We start from the raw sequence: 16,704 nt of genomic DNA, 5'->3' as shown, positions 1-16,704 counted from the left end.
TGTTTCCAAACATGTTTTAATAACTGCCATTTCCTGGGGATATAGAAATAGCTAAGATGTACCTCTTACCTTCAAAGCTTAAATCAAAGATGAATAATCTTATAGTCCAATGAGGAAAGGATTATTGGTTCTAAATTAATATTTTCTGCCTTTTCCCCATGCCAAAACTGAAACCAGTCTGCAGGCACATTTTTTTCCCCCCAAAATAAAAGAGCACAATTTAATAATAGCTGAGCAGTTGTGTTGAGGCAAAAGATTTTTTCTTAATTATTTCTCGGTAAAACCCCAGGAGGTCAAGCTTACATGTTCCTATGAGGAAAAAAGTGGGAGGGGAGGATAAGCATTCTGCCGAAGAGTGCTTCAGGAACAGCATTGGCGTTCTCCACCATCCTCCCCTCCCTGGTGCCTGGGGCACTACCTCCCACTTTCTGGAATTTATTGTGTTTTAATGTGGTTGACCTTTGCCTAATAGCTCCAGCCGTTTCCAGGAATATTTCTATCCACAGGACTAAAGGACAAATATGGTAGAAGGTGCCTAGTTGCACTTAGGTTCACTTCTTGCCACTTAATTCCAGCGTGGCCATCATTATGGCTCATTACTAAAGATGTGTATTGAACTACATGTTGAGAGCCAATATTGAAACCTTCCATCATGCCACAGTATTACTTTCCACTTAAAAAGAAATATTTCCTCCAATTCCAGATGACGCTTTTGCTCCTTTGATCTAAGAAGAGTCCCCATTTTTGCACTACATAAAGGTGGCACTTCTTTACTTTACGGAGTCTGCTTCACTTTATGAGGTCAGCCTCTCCTGTCAAGAAAAAGCAGTTTCATCTGAAGCCCTGGAGGTGAGGGGAGGAAGGCAAGGGAAGGAGCCTCTGCTTTTACTGGTTTAGAGTCAGGTAGAATGTGGCTGCTAAGCTTGTACACAGCGTCCTGCACACGGTGACAGGGAACGTGGCAGGGAGAGGGAGGGAATCCACTCTTGGTTATATGGGGCTGTGACCAACCTACCGCCCGTTATACTTGCTGTAGAAATTGTCCTTTTCTTCTTAGGCTTTCAGCAATAACTGTGTTCAAACAGTTTTACTATCTGGGAATATTACTTTGAAAAGGTCATTGAGAATAAATTGATGTTTGTTTGTTTGGAGGACAAACTGGTGCCACCTGTTAGCTCTAGTGAGAAACTACCAAAGATGTACTCATCCATTTTCCTAAGGAACATCTTAGAAATGTTTTGTCGTGCTTAGCAGGGAGCCTGCTATATAAAAGGCTTTTGGCAAATGTTTGCTGAATAACTGAATAAACGAGTAATGGCTCTGATGAAACTACAGCAGTGTTATGTCAAGGACAGAGATATGACGATGTAGAGTATTATTTGCAGATATGCAATTTTTCATAAGTGTAGAAATCCTCACAGCTTTATAAAGAGAAATCTAATGTCATAAACTTCCTAGTGTATGTAACAAGCAGAGCTTTTTGGGACACTTAGGTCCAAGTTCAACCCCAAAGATGATCTTGGACTACATTCTTTTGTTGGATTGTCTTTATAATACTATTACAATGTTTAAATTTTGTCTTAAGGCTGATTTGAACCCCATCATGTAGGATTTATTTGGTGAAATACAGAGGCAATTTCATTTCTGAAACAGTGTTTCATGCATTGGGCATAGTAGAGATTCAGCAAAAGTAGATTTTCTTCATCCTAAGCTTTTGACTTCAAGATGGTATTTTACAATATTAATATACTCTATTAACATAATAGCACTATGTTGAAATTGGCCTTCTTTGTGGTATATAAGAAGCTAAAATATCAGACTTTGGAGATACCTAATTTTGATGTAATGGTAGCACTCATGGCATTATCTTTATTGGTGGAGAATATCTTCTTTCACAGAGGAGATCCTAATATGATGATTCATATTTTTAAAAAAGAATTATATTTTCTGATGCCCTGAGTCATGTCCTATTTAAGAGATCCACTTTTGGGCTTCTAATGAAGCACTGATGAATTTGAAATAAAAGAATAAAGATAACTGGTACCAGGACTTTATTAGGCATTTCACTGGATACAAAGAAACTTTTTTTACGTTAAGAACACAATCTTATCAAAAAAATTCACATTTGCTAAACAGAACTGTAGGCATGTATTTTATTTACACCACATTTATTAAAGTATCAATGACCAGATCCTAAAAAGAGAAGGCACAGGTCTGTCTCCCTCTGGTGAATTTCCTGTGTCTTAATGAAGGAAATGTCACCAGCTCTGCAAATTCCCATCCTTTAGAAATGAAGCAAATCAACACAAATGTGTGCAATCAGGGACCATGAGATGGAAGTGTTACATTAAGGGATGTGGATTTTTCTTATCACTTATAGGAATTTCGAGAGAGGAGGTAGGTACCAAAAGTGTTCCATAACTCAGTCCACATTCAGACTACGTCAAGGATTCACTGTTGAAAACGACAGTATTTGAAAACTCTATTTAGGAATTCTGACACGGTTCTGCTCTCCAAAAACTGTTCTAGAAACTGGTCTCAGATCTCACTGTTACTCTGGGGTGTCCTGGGTTTCCAATTCCTCAGAAAAAGTGCTGGTTTTTATAATTTGCTTTGGCAAGTCTGTCTGTCAGGTGCTAGCTTCATTGTCAGGGTCCATATGCTGTCCCCTGTCTGCTGCCCAACTGCCACCCAACCCCTTGAGGAGGTACTGACAGGGCTGTGTCGACACCTCAGACTCTTCTCTCTTCTGGTGGTAAAGAAAGTTCCTTTTTATGTCAATTTTCTGCAATTCCATAGATGGCCAGTTCTAATTGGATAAAAATAATTTGTGGTAAGGTGTTAATGAGGGGAGTAATGGATTCTTTTGTTACTTCTCTGAAAGAAAAAGAAATTGAATTTTAAAGGAGGTCCTGGTACTGAGTTCGAAGGTGCTTCCACTTTCTAGGGGCGTTTTTAACATGTAGGTGTGTTTTTGGTCATCTCAATTCCTAGGAAATGTTATTTAAGGGATTAACGGGCGAGACTCTTGACTTCGCAACAGGCCGGTGAAGGGAAATTTTGAAGGTGGTGGTGTTAATCTTATAGAGGTACTTGCTTGACTGTTCCATCTACACTTCAGTTGGCCCTTCATAAAGCATCTGTGGGACTTAGCGTGGACCAACATTTTCCTTCAAGAAGGGTATTAGGACTATAGATTTCTATGAGGTATCTTAACATAGATTATGGAAAGAGGTAAGATCTCACCCCTTATAGGTAGCCCAGCTGAAAAGGGAGAGGCAGGATGGGTAGGGTTGCCAGATTAGAAAAAAATACAGGACACACCCAGTTAAATTTGAATTTCAGATAAACAGTAAATAATTTTTTGGTATAAGTCTGTCTCGTGAAATATTTGGGAAGTACTTATACTAAAAGATATTCATTGCTTACCTGAAATTCCAATTTCATGGAGCATCCTGTGTTTCACCTGGCAACCTTAAGTATAGAAAAAAAATAATTGAGGATAGAGAAAGAGGGGAAATAAGAAGATTGATTAATATTCCATAACCAGATGCCAGGCCCAAGGAAGATTCCAGAGTTTTGCTTCGAGCATGACAACCTGTGCACACTCTCAAATTAGTCATGAGTTTTCTATAGCTGGATTCCATGGAAGCAGATAACAAAAGTTTGAAAGAGTGTTGCACGCTTAGTTTTTGAGAAGGGAACCAGATTGGGACCACCTAATCTTGATGGGTCTTTAGTGACTCTTACAGAGCCAAGGCAGTTAATGTTGCTTGAGAAGATGCAACTTTCAAAGAGTAATGGTTTGGAGAAACAATCTTTCATGGAAAACTTATCCTTACAAGCAAAATAGGTTCCATGTTTGGAAGAACAGCTTTAGAAATACGCTGGTTCTGTTGCTGATGGAAATGAATGTGAATTTAGTCTCTGGATGATAATGAAGTTAATGAATTAACTGACATTTGGAACTTTTGAGAAGCATCAGATGCTCCACAGCTGAACTATTTGTTCATAGGAACTCAGATAAATCCTTAAGCACATTCCTCATATGACTTTTTTAAAGCTCATCATTAACGAAAACATAATTTCTCTTTAAATTTTAATCCCAAATTGCAGCAACAACAAAAAATGGCAATGAATTAAGGCTGGTCATAATGTGCCCTTTTTCTTTAGGATAAGTTTGATTTTTGATAGCATACAATATGCTAACCGACACACACGCCACACGGAAGCACATAGTTTTGACTCATACAAGTACACATGCAGAACTGATGCCTGCAAAATAGTGTCACGAATGAGATAAAAATGACTCAATTTTCAACAGATTCAATCAACACGTTTTACAAATTCTACCGAATATTTTATCGTTGTCATAGGGAAAACAAACAATTTAGAGCATCATTTAAAACTGAATGTAACACAGGAGCCACCAATAAGTTATGGCGAATATAGCATTTACACCATTGTGTCACAGAAATCTAGTTGAAAAGACTAAAGTGCTGTAAAATAAAACACTTTTAAAACCTTGTATAGCATATCCTGAGGGACACTGTGCATTATTTTCTGCTAGCAATTCAAAATGCGAGCACTCTACCTATGGAGCTCTCATTTGGATGAGCAACCAAAGGTTAGAAAATTGTGTCATCGAAACTGTAAAACTGTAGAACTGAAAAACTCAGGAAACATTTCCTGAGACTTTCAATTTCCAGTCTGGAATCCTAACAGGGGAGAACCTGAACAGGGAAACTTGGCTAAAATATGTCAGAACCTCAATGAAATAAAAACAACTTTAAATGAAGATGCGTATTTGCTTGTAATTTATGTTCAAATCCATCTTCAATTCTCCAGCTTGAAGTGTAATTGACAATGTAGTTAGACCATTACTGCTAGGTGTTTCTTACTTATGATGGTTTCATTTTTCATTGGTTTTCTGGGGGTTTTTCTTCTCTTAAATATTTAAATATTTGAATTACGTTTATGTGTACTAATGTAGGAGATATTGATTGTAAGAGTTAAAATGACAATAGAATCAGATTGATTGCTTAGAGTGCAGTTTCAACTTGAATAATGTGTATGTGTGTGAGATGTGCATGCTGCGTGTGTGTGTATATGTGTGTGTGTTTGCATGTGTGTACATACGCAGGCACATGCATGCAAACACTTTATGCTCTAATACATTCATAGTAGGTGGCCCTCCATGAAAAGTGACTTATCCCAGTATGGCTGAAAGTGAATATTGAGGTCATCATATAGAATATCCTAAGGCTTTTAAACGATGCCTCCTCATTCTCTGCATTCACATGATTGTGTTGTAATAAGGGAGACATAAATGATAATGGCAGGAGTCTTCACCATATTAGTCCTTCAAAATTGCAGACAGGAAAGGAAACCAAGAAATGATACTCTTTGCATATTTTCCCTCCTTCAACCCACTTCTTTGATTTCCTGCTGTAGATTGGGTAAAAGTTAGATTTTGTTTCTGTTTTTTGCCTTACAAGACTTGTTGTGTAAAGTCTTGAGAAACAAGCAAAAGAAAAAGTGCACCAAGATGTGTCTCCTACCATCTTGGGGCCTATGTGTAGCCCTTGTGCTCCTGGCTTTCTGGAAAGACAATGCCCAGCTAAGACAAAGGAGCATAGGCTCAGGGTAAGCTCTGATTGCATATCACAGTCCTCACCCCCATCGCTTTATGTAAAGTCCACAGCCTGCTCCCTAAGTGTGCTTCAGGGCAGGGCCAATGGACAGGAGACAGCCGATGGCACCTTCTCTTCATTCGTCTTTCAAAGGAATCCCTCTTAGTGAACTCTCCCTCCAGCTGGAGGACCCATGGTTCACTTCCGCCTGATCCCTCCTCTAGAAATTAAGGCAAATCCATTTACTCTCAGTGCCTGCTACATAGGTACTGCATGTCCACATGAAAACCACAACATTGGCTCAAAAGTATCTTCTGTCAGCAAGGTTTCTATGTGCATATAATTAACAGCAATTAAAAGCTTTCTCCAGTTAAGAAACTGCACAATTAGTCTAATGCTTCAGCGTGTTTGTTTTTTCCAGCACCCAAATGACAAGGCTAATTCTAAGCAAATATTATAAGAAAGCATCTAAGTTCAAGAAAATACAACATAGTTACCTCTATATTTAATTCACTTTTCATTAATATGTTCAACGATCTGTTGTCTGTCATATTTATAAGTTAAATCCTTGTATCACTGCAAGTGTGCTTGGCTAAAGATCCTCCTGAAGGATGAATAATGAATAGTCAGAGAGATAATCTGCCCAAAAAGCAAATTTACAGGACATAAATTTCAATAATCCATAGTCTTTTAAAAAGGATTCATATTCAATGGCACATAAAGAGCACAGGAAAGAGATAGAAAGACAAGAAAATTGCAAGAGGAGAGAAAGCAGAAAGAAACCTATACTTGTAAATAATTAATTCCAAAGCTACAGTATTTTTACAAAAATATTTTGGTCAGCTACTCTACTTTCAAAGGTCTTATAACTCTTTTTTATACATTGTTAAGAGTTTCAGTCTTAAAATTAAATTGTTTAATATTATCAATGTTTTTACTTGAAAAGAAGAATTGTGACTGTGTTTGTCCAGGTCTGTGTGTGGTTGTGTGTATTTGTGTCTGTCTGCCTGCAGGAGTGGGCATACATTGGTATATTGTGTGTGGCGAGACATCTACACACAACTGGAATGTAGAACATATCTTTTGCATGTGTGTGCAAGATACTTGATCTACCAAGCATACCTATACAAGTTCCATAAGCATTCTCTTCAGTATAAACAATTTCTATCCTCTCCCTGCAGTTACTAATAAACACTATTTTCTGATAATGAGTATTATAATCCTGTAATCAACTCTGATTATTTATAATCTTGACATACATAATCTTGGAATCAACTCCGTTACCGAGGTCTAAGAAATCAAATCACATGTCTTACATTTAAATTAATTAAAAGCTGAGGCCATGCTTTTATTTCTCTATGGCCCCACTTTACACGGACTGTATTTTCTCAGGAAACTATTAAGGTGTGATTATTTCTAAACATGAAGATAAAATAATTCATAATTGTAGGAATTTCAGCAAATTTTGTAGATTTTTTTAAGTGCCTCAGGATATTCCTGTGAGGCATGTAGATAAGGGTTATTGTGCTCTTTTAAGATTATTTCAGAGTTGTTTAATATCACAAAGGTGACAAGGAGGAAGCAATGCTCAAAGTTGTGTTATCATTTTTCTTCCCTGTAGACCTGGGCTGTCAAATCTTGGCCAAAAAACTTCCTGTGACACTTTTGCCCTGCCTAAATCTCGACCCTAGTGTAGGATGGAACCCAGAAGTGATAAGTCAGTGCTGATTTTCAGTAAATCTGCCCAAATCACATGTATTTAAGAATCTCCTAAAGATTCACGGATCCTTGAGATTTTATGGACATAATTTCAAAAAGATTGCTCTAACTCTTTCTGCCACCCTTCCTCCTTCCTCAACTTCAAGTAAAAAACTAGAATCAAAGCTTCTTGAAATATGTTCCTCAAAATCTGAGATTTTGAATTACATATTAGGAAATTCCACTTTGGTAGGAAAGTTTGCACAATCTTTCATTGCTTTCTCTTCTGCTTTTCTTTTAATCAGGAAAATTGTTAGGAGAGCTTTTCTAAGAGTTCTTTTCAGAGTTTTCTGATTTTAACACATGTGATAATTACTCATTTACTGAGCATTTTCAGGGTAACATTATTTCAGAGATTCCTGAATTAAAATGGCATCTATCCCCCCGCCCCCGCCATTTTTCACTATGGAGTTGGCACTAATAGTTCTTCAAAAGAAATTTTTACTCTATATTTATAGCTGCCTTAAATAGAAATACCACGAAACACTATTATTTTCATATAACACAAAAATCACTGATTATAGCCTCCAATATTACTGATGCAGGGAAACTGATTTGATGCGTACTTTCTATGACCAAAAGTTAGCAATGATTACCCAATTGCGGATGACTACAGACTATTATACCAAGTCCCACAAAACAGATAAATTTCAGTACAACAATGAAATACATGTTATGTTGGGCATTCAATTGTTTTGAGTCCCATACAGCATCTGATTAAAAAGAGCGAGCGAGAGAGGGAACGGAAAGTTCAGGTTAGAGGGTAAAGACAGTAGAGGAGTCCTAGGTTGAAATCAGAAACGCAATCAACAAAACACTCATCAGTTATATGTTACAAAGACTAATTTTGGAAAACAAAATTCACCAGTCTTTTTTTATCCCTAACACTAGAAGTAGAGTTTACTCATCAATGAAGTATTTATACTAATGCAGACTATGATAACAATCACTGAAGAAATGGTTTCCCCTTTTTCCCACCCACTACAAACCCTAATACCCTCAGAGACTCAGTGGAATAGGAAAATCAGAGTGTTTATAGATAATATGCCTAATACGATGAGTCTTCTTTGTCTTATTCATGAACACTCCAAATGGTGCTATCAAGTGTTGGCTTCTCCTTCATCAAAGACATAGTTGAGCTTTATGACGGTGCTGATGAAATCACCAAGTTCTACAAAATCAGCAGTGACAATATTGATGCCACTCTCTCCTGGCTTCTGTGTGCGGACCCACTGCATCATGGCAGGAAGAGCCCTGAGAAAGGAAAGAAAAAGAGAAGTCACAGAAGGTAAGATATTATTTTTCAAGCTCAGGCTTCCCATTAGTTTTCCGCCTTACTAAAATAAATGTCCCAATTATAGGTACAGAATGGAGAAAAAAACGCTAAACGGACAATGGTAAATTCTTAACCTCTGAAGAGATGTTGCAGGAGAAATATTCACTATATTGGTGTATAACGGACTCTGCAGCTTTGGAGATCTCAGATGCTATGAGAGTTCATAGTGAAGCTTCTCCACTAAGAAAACAACATCCTTGCACTTATATTCTGGTTTAGCACGATACAATTGCAAAACTTGCAAAGCTATGGGGCGGTAAGATCATAGATGAATACAGGCACTTAGCCAACATTTATTATGAACCCACTATTTTCAGGAAATGTACTAGATATTGTAAATAGACATAACAGCAAAAATCCCTGTATTCAAAGAGTTCACCATTTGGTGGCGGGCAGGTGGACAAGAAGAAAATTTTAATATAGTACAATCATGGCTCATCCCTTTAAACACGTTTACTTAGCACCTTTTATATCCCAGTCACCATTAAATGCACTTGGAAAACTTGAGTGAGCAAAACAGATAAAAATATCCACCCTTGTGGAGCTTACACTCAAGGAAGGAGAGACAGACATTAAATAATAATCATAAGTAAATGATATCATTTGAAAAGAGGGAATAAGTGCTATAAAAATGGAGCAAAATAAGGAGGATAAGGAGGGTACGGGTGGAGAGGAGTGGTGCAAATTGCAACTTATAGGGTGGTTTCATTGATAAGGGTACATTTGTGCAAAGGTTTGAGGGAGACAAGGAAGTGAGTCATGTGGATATCTGGGGAAAGCATTTCAGCTACTGCCAGGACCCTAAAGGGGTAGCATGCCTAAGCTTGGAAAAAGAAAGGGGAGGGTAGTAAGAGATGAAGTGAGAGGGATAATGAGGAAAGAGGGGAAGATCCTATAGAGCATTATAAGGGCTTTGAGGTTTAGTCCGAGTGAAATGGGGAGTATTTGGAAGATCTTGAGAAGAAGTGTGGTGTGATCCAACTTTCATTACAACAGATGATTCATTACCATGAGAGCACAGAGGAGAGTCACTTAGCCTAGCCTGTGAAGTCAAGAAAAACTTATCAGAAGAATGCTCCCTGAATGTTGAGGGATTAGGAAGGTTTAGCTGAGTAAAGGTGGGACTGGAGGATGGAGGATGTGTAATGCATTTTCAGGCAGAGGAAATAGCATTTCTTCATTCATTGACAGAAGTATGGTGTGTGTTTGTGAGTAGGGGATGCAAACAGACAGATACAGGTGACTTTAATAATGATGCAGTATCCTGTGACAGCACATTGGAGTGAAATCGACTATGACTCAAGAGGGCAGGAAAGGAGGTTTCCACGAGAAAGAGATAAACAAACTGAGGCCTGAGAGATGATATTGTAATAACAAAGAAAGTGTGAGGGAACACATGTGGACATTCAATTCCTGGATGAAATGGAGAAGGAAGGAAAAGAGAGACAGAAGGGGAGAGAGGAAAGAGAATGATGCAGTTAAGAATCTCAAAGAAGTTATATCAAAAAATTTAAGGAAATCTTAAAAATGTTGGAGAGATAAGAAGGAAACAGGTGATAGAAGGCCTTCAGAAATGTAGAACAACTGAGAGCTGTTGACAAGGAAAGACTATAATTGGATCTGTGATTTGGAGAGATTAATTTGCCTTCAGGGCAGACAAGTGAATGGGAGAGAGCTAGACTCGGGGCAGGAATAGTAACTGGGGAGCTGTGGAAATAATCCAGGCCAGAGATGGTGGTAGCTTACATGGCAGTAGCAGCAACAGATGTATTTAAGGAAGTGAGTTGATAAAATGTCATCTGATTAGTATGGGATTGGGACAATGCCCCGTACTTCATAGGGTTTCCATGGCCAATATTTTTGGAAGTGGGTGGTCAGGTCCTTCTTCCTAGTTTATCTTAGTCTGGAAGCTCTGACGAAACCTGTCCACCATGGGTGACCCTGCTGGTATTTAAAATACCAGTGACATAGCTTTCAACAGCACAGCAACAGGTAGCCACCACAGTATGACAACTGGCAGTTGGGTAGTGTGGTTCCCTGACCCGGAAGTGAACCAAGGCTGCAGCAGTAAGAACACCCAATCTTAACCACTAGACCACCAGGGCTGGCTTGGTAGTTAAGTACAAGTCTGACATTCAAGACACAGAGCTGGTCAAGAGCCATCACAGAGAGAAAATAGTAAGAGCTACGAGGGAAGATAAGATTACCTGGGGAGATTTGGTAGAGGAGGAGAGAGGAGAAGATTTAAAGATCAGCAGCATTTAACGGATGGGCAGAAAAGTTGATTCAATAAAAGAGAAAGAGAAGTAGGCATAGAAGTAGGAGGAAAATAGGGAGCATATAGCATCATAAAAATCAAGGAAAAAAGGGAGCCATGCTCTTTTGTGTCCATGAGGTTAAAGCACGGAATGTAGTACCTGTTCATGTCTCCAGATCTCAGAAAGTACAGTCTAAGCAAACCCAATCCATCCAGGAAAAACTGGGTCAACTGCCTTGGATGACATTAATCCTGTAGGTAATCCCTTAAAAATTCTGATGCATGCCTTTCAGCATATCCATTTTTCTGTTAGACATAGATAGAAGAGGATCCAATTGCTTCCAAAAGAGCGTAACATGGATCTAAAAGACCCAACGCCTTCTGAAAATAGACTGGCAGGTGGAGAAATTTGGCCCTCACAGCAACAGTTTCAGAAGAGAATTTTATCTTAAAATGAAAAATCTGGATCCTTAGAGCACAGACACAAGTGTGCTCAAGTTCATTAGAAAGACAGACGGGGCTGCAATGTGTGTGCAGCCACTCAGGTTTGAATTCCATTACTTTCTCTTCCGTACTTGCTAGAGCAGATGATATATCTCTGTTGTGAAGGCAGCATCACCTTGGCCTTCTAGAAAAGGCGGACACACTTTGGAAAGGGAATTACAACTAGTGCATTTCCTGGGAAGGATGGCTGTTCAACAGATATCTTCACCTTGAGAGGTGAGAGATTGGGTGCGTGAGAGGGATACTGATTCTGTATGAACCTGCTTCACTAGAACCCAGGGGTACTAGGTCATGTGAGGATCCTGTGCAACCAAATTCCCATCTTAGAACCACGCGCATCACAGAAACAGCTCCTCAGCTGCCCTCTACGACTCTAAGATCAAAATTCCTGGGCCTGAATTTAGAACAATTAATTGTTATCCCCTTGGAAAGATGTTATCAAAACACAAGAGTGGTCTTCCTCTGTTTCTCTATAAAATCGATTGTTTTGAGGATTGATGAAACATTCTTGGGAATAACGTAATCTTCAGATGAAATAGGAGTGTTACATTTAAAATACCATTTCTCTGAGTCACGGGAACACTTTTATTTTTCTGTTCAGATATACATTCCTAAAGTCAATATGACAAAACAAGCAATAACGCCAAGTCAAATCTCAAATCATCCAACAGTCTTAAATAGAATTAGGTTAAACAAAAAGATTCAGTATATTGGATTAAAACTAGCAAATGCTACTGAAGTTAAAATAATTATTTACAGCAGCACTAGCATCCTTATTTCACTACCGCTTCCCTATGAAGCCTTTTAAAATATTTTTTTCCTACTCGCCCTTCTCCTCTATGGAATTTTAATACTACAGATCAGCTGTGTATCTGCTTATGTACTGTTTGTATATCTGTGCTGTATACATAAAAAGAGCCAATTTTTTATTTGCCCTCTCAAGAACCAATTTTTGCCCCCTTGGGGGCAACATGGACCTAAGAATGCATGATTTGCAGCTAATTGACAAGTTCCGATTATACTTAGTATTGGACGGATAATTACAGCTAATTGAAAAGCCTACTCTGGTGGTAATAATTGGCTCAACATAACAATTTTCTTGGTATAAGATAAAGTGGTTAAAATCTGATTTTTCTGAAATCACCCATTCATTCATTCAACAAAGATGCATTGTGCACCTGTGGAGGACAGTGTTCTGGTTGTAGCTCCCCAGAGCCCTCCTGGGGTTCAGACCTTCCTCAGCAACTTGGAGATGTTGCCACAGTCTTGCCCCTACACTCCCTTTTGTGCCTTTTCTACACTACAGTCAGACAATCTTTCTCCCATCCGAGCGCATTATTCCACTGCATGAGCAATCGCACAGTCTTCTTTCACCTGCGAAACACACCCAGCTCCTTAGCAGTGTGGATGCATCCCTCGCACCATTTGCCACACACATCCCGCTTCACGCTTTTTTGTTGTTACTTCTTACTTGCTAATTTTTTCTCCAGTAATACTGAAATGCTTGTATTTTTCCCCAAACACACCCTGTGGTTTCATGCCTCGGCATTCTTTCAGGCCTTTCCTCTATGTAAAATATCATTCCTTCTTCCAGTACCCTTCTTGGTCTGACTAATTTTTGCTCACCCCTCAAGATTTGGCCCAGGCATTATCTCAATCTCTCCCACGCAAATCTGGGTAAAGATTTTTACTCCTTAGGCTTTATATTTACTCCTTTTATTTACTCCTTAGGCTTTATACTCCTTAAGCGTAGTTCTGTGGTTATACATTGCACATAGAATTGAAATTATTCATTTCCACGCCTATTTCTATCAGTGCCTGTGCTTTTTTTTTTTTTTTTTTTTGGTGAGGAAGATTGGCCCTAAGCTAACATCTGTTGCCAATCTTCCTCTTTTTGCTTGAGGAAGATTGTTGCTGAGCTAACATCTGTGCCAATCTTCCTCCATTTTCCATGTGGGATGCCAACACAGCATGGCTTGATGAACAATGCATAGGTCTGCACCCAGGATCTGAACCCTTGGACCCCAGGCCACCAAAGCAGAGTGTGCAAACTTAACCACTACACCACTGGGCTGGCCCTCCACACATTTTTTAGTAAACAAAAATCGTATCATAGTCAACAATATACCCCCTGTACCTACCACAATCCCTGGAACTCAAAAGGAAAACAACACATTTGTTGAACTCAAATGTTGAACTGGAAATCCTGGTCTCAGATTTCTCAAAGTCTAACAACCAAAATGGATGCGAACTAATCATGACAATATAACATGGTACAACAGTTGTGAGCATAGGATTTCATGGGAGCATAGCAGATGAAATAATTTATTTCATTTAGGAGAAATTAAGGAGGAATTTAAGGAACACATCACAAAACAGGTGACATTTGAGCTTGTCATGACTCTTTAGATAAAGAGGAAGGAAGACATTCCAAGAAAAGAGAACAGCACATGCAAAAGCATATGGACTGTACTGTAGATCTCCAGAACTTACTTATCTTGCATAACTGAAACTTTGTACCTTTTAACCATTACCTTTCCATTTCTCCCTCCCCCTCAGCCCTTGGAAACCACCATTCTATCCTCTGCTTCTCTGAGTGTGACTATTTTCAATTCCACATATAAGTGAGGTCATACAGTATTTGTCTTTCAGTGTCTGGCTTATTTCACTTAGCATAATGCCCTCCTAACAATACTGTACCATATGCCAAAATTTGCTAAGAGGGCAGATCTCATGTTAAGTGTTTTTATCACATACACATAAAAAATAATAAAGGAGGTGCAGGAAACTTTGGGAGGTGATGGATATGGTGGTGATGATGGTTTCACAGGTATATACTTATCCCCAAACTCATCCAGTTGTATATATTAAATATGTACAGCTTTTTACATGTCAATCATACCTCAATAAAGTGGTTAAAAAATAAAGCATATGTGCCTGAAAGAGATGATGTGATTAGGAAGGACAAGGTGACCAGAGAGTAGGGGCCATGGAGGTGTGGGGACAGTAGGAGGACGGAGTGGAGGAGGGGAGGAACAGGAAGGTACTCTGGGGAAGATTGATGGGGCCTCCTTTGACAGCTTGTGGAGTCTGAGCATCACTCTAGACGCATTCCATAAAAGTCTACCATCTAGTGACACTGAAACTTGTATTCTCTTCACATATAAGTAAAGGGCTCATTGTCTCCTTTGGCAGCTCTGAGATTGCTATGAGGTCCAATAAAGTCTTCATTCATTCATTCATATTACTTCCACATTTATAGCTAAAAAGTTTCTAGTGGAAACCTGAATAATGTTCATTAATATTACGAAGGAAAATATTTCTTAGTGATCTTATATAATCTGAAGAGATTACTAAATCCCTTTTGAATTTGTATATTAATATTTTAGTATCTATTTATGGAATGGTCTTCTTTGTTCTAGAAAGATGTATTAAATACGGCAATGTTGTCTGATAAATGCTCCCCTTTTTCTTAATCGCTCTTTTTCATTAGATGTTAGATTTATAGTGTGTTTTTAGACTGTTTACTTGCAAGACCTCACTGACTACCAGGAGAATCATTTCGAGATAAATAAAAATTTAAATAAAAGCTTATCACTAGTGTCAAGTCTGGAGTCAAACTCTTTCTACCCAAGTCTCAGCATCAGCATTTCTTTAGAGCAAGTTAGTTAACAACACTCTAAAGTTCAGTTTCACCATCTATAATTTGGGCATGATAATGAGACTTAAAGTAGTTAGTGCATGTAAAGTGCTTAGAGGAGTGCCTAGCTCTAAGTGGTATTGTGTTGACTATCCACTGAGTGACAGCTGGCAATGCCCTGCTCCAAAGGCTACAGTCTCAAAGAAGGAAGGCAGCGGGGAATTCTGAGAGCAATACCCAGCCAGAATAGAGCTGTGATGTAAAAATGAGCCTGAGGGATTTCTTCCCAACTTCCACAGTTCCAGTCAAAGAGGAAAAGGAGGGGAGAATGTCCTGGTGCTGCAGGGCAAGACTGATATGAGGCTTTTTGTAAAGTATCCTTGGAAGGGCTTTGCTTCCTGGGCACATAGTTGTGGCAAACATCTGAGCATGCTTTTCCCATCATAGATTCTATATTAGGTTGGCAAAAGAGCAGGTCCAGAACCAACACTGGTCCATGAAGCCTCAAAGGCCTTCTCTGGATGTGGAACTCTCCTGAGGAAAGGCATCTTCAAACAGATGGCAGGCTTCTCAAAAGAGAAACAGGCAAGTCTACAGGAATCAGAAAACCCCCCACAAGGAAGCACCAGGAGGGGAGAGATGTGGAAGCCAGAGTCTTCTGATTTTGCTGGCTTTGAAGATTTAAAGGAAAAGATTTAGGAGTTAGAAGTGCTGAGTGCAGTAATCCTCAATGTGCTGACTTTGACTGATTAATTCATGTCAATCATCTGCTCAGAATGCTTCAATCACCTCTGAGTGCTTTGAGGTTACAGCTCAAATCCTTAACTGACCTATAGGGTCCTGAACAATGGCCATTAGCAGCTCCTCCTGTTTCATCTCCAGTCACTCTCCCCCTCACTGAATTCGAGGCACATCCTCAGTTGCTCATCTTGACCAGCCTAATTATCCTCAGGGAACTGTGTAAATGCTGTTTTGTTCTTGTTGTTGGCTTGCTTTTTGATTTTTCTTTACCAAGAATGGCTTATCTTCCCTGCCCCTTCACTTGGCCAACTTACTCATCTTTCAGGTGATACTCTAAATGTCGCTTTTTCAAAACACTAGTGAGAATGGTAATTGTATTGCGTTTGATCACTGTCTGTCTCCCCAACTAGCTTGCAATGTCTTTGAGGTCAAGGATCATTTTCCAACTATTGTATCCCCAGGGCTTAGCACTGTCTGGCATAGACTAAGTGCCCAATAAATATCTGTTGAACAAATGAACAGCTTCACTTTTAGAAACAAAAGATTTACTTTTAGAATAGAAGTATATACAATAACATAATTCATGAAAAGCCTGCTCTGTTTTCCTCACTGTGGCTACTGCCACAGATTTTATTTGTTGAATTCAATGCTATTTTTCTGAACAAAAGTGTTTTCTTTTTAAACTAATTAGAAGGATTTTTGTGTGTGTATGAGGAAGATTGTCCTTGAGCTAACAACTGTTGCCAATTCTCCTCTTTTTGCTTGAGAAAGATTGTCACTGAGCTACCATCTGTGCCAATCTTCCTCTATTTTATGTGGGAGGCTGCCACAACAT

At 38.9% G+C, this 16,704-nt stretch overlaps 1 protein-coding gene across 1 annotated transcript in view; it reads right to left on the bottom strand.

Moving 5' to 3' along the window:
* Nucleotides 1-2,131: 2,131 nt before the first annotated feature.
* The window catches only part of PLCXD3 (phosphatidylinositol specific phospholipase C X domain containing 3), a 160,937-nt gene continuing 146,364 nt past the window's right edge, over nt 2,132-16,704 (bottom strand). The window contains exon 3 of the mRNA XM_046671055.1: nt 2,132-8,645. Within this exon, the coding sequence (XP_046527011.1) occupies nt 8,492-8,645 (154 nt within the window). The 3' untranslated portion in view covers nt 2,132-8,491. The remainder of the gene's footprint in view (nt 8,646-16,704) is intronic.

The sequence above is a fragment of the Equus quagga genome, chromosome 9 (genome assembly GCF_021613505.1).
Source record: "Equus quagga isolate Etosha38 chromosome 9, UCLA_HA_Equagga_1.0, whole genome shotgun sequence".
NCBI classification, from domain to species: domain Eukaryota; kingdom Metazoa; phylum Chordata; class Mammalia; order Perissodactyla; family Equidae; genus Equus; species Equus quagga.
This window is presented reverse-complemented; position numbering and strand designations above follow the sequence as displayed.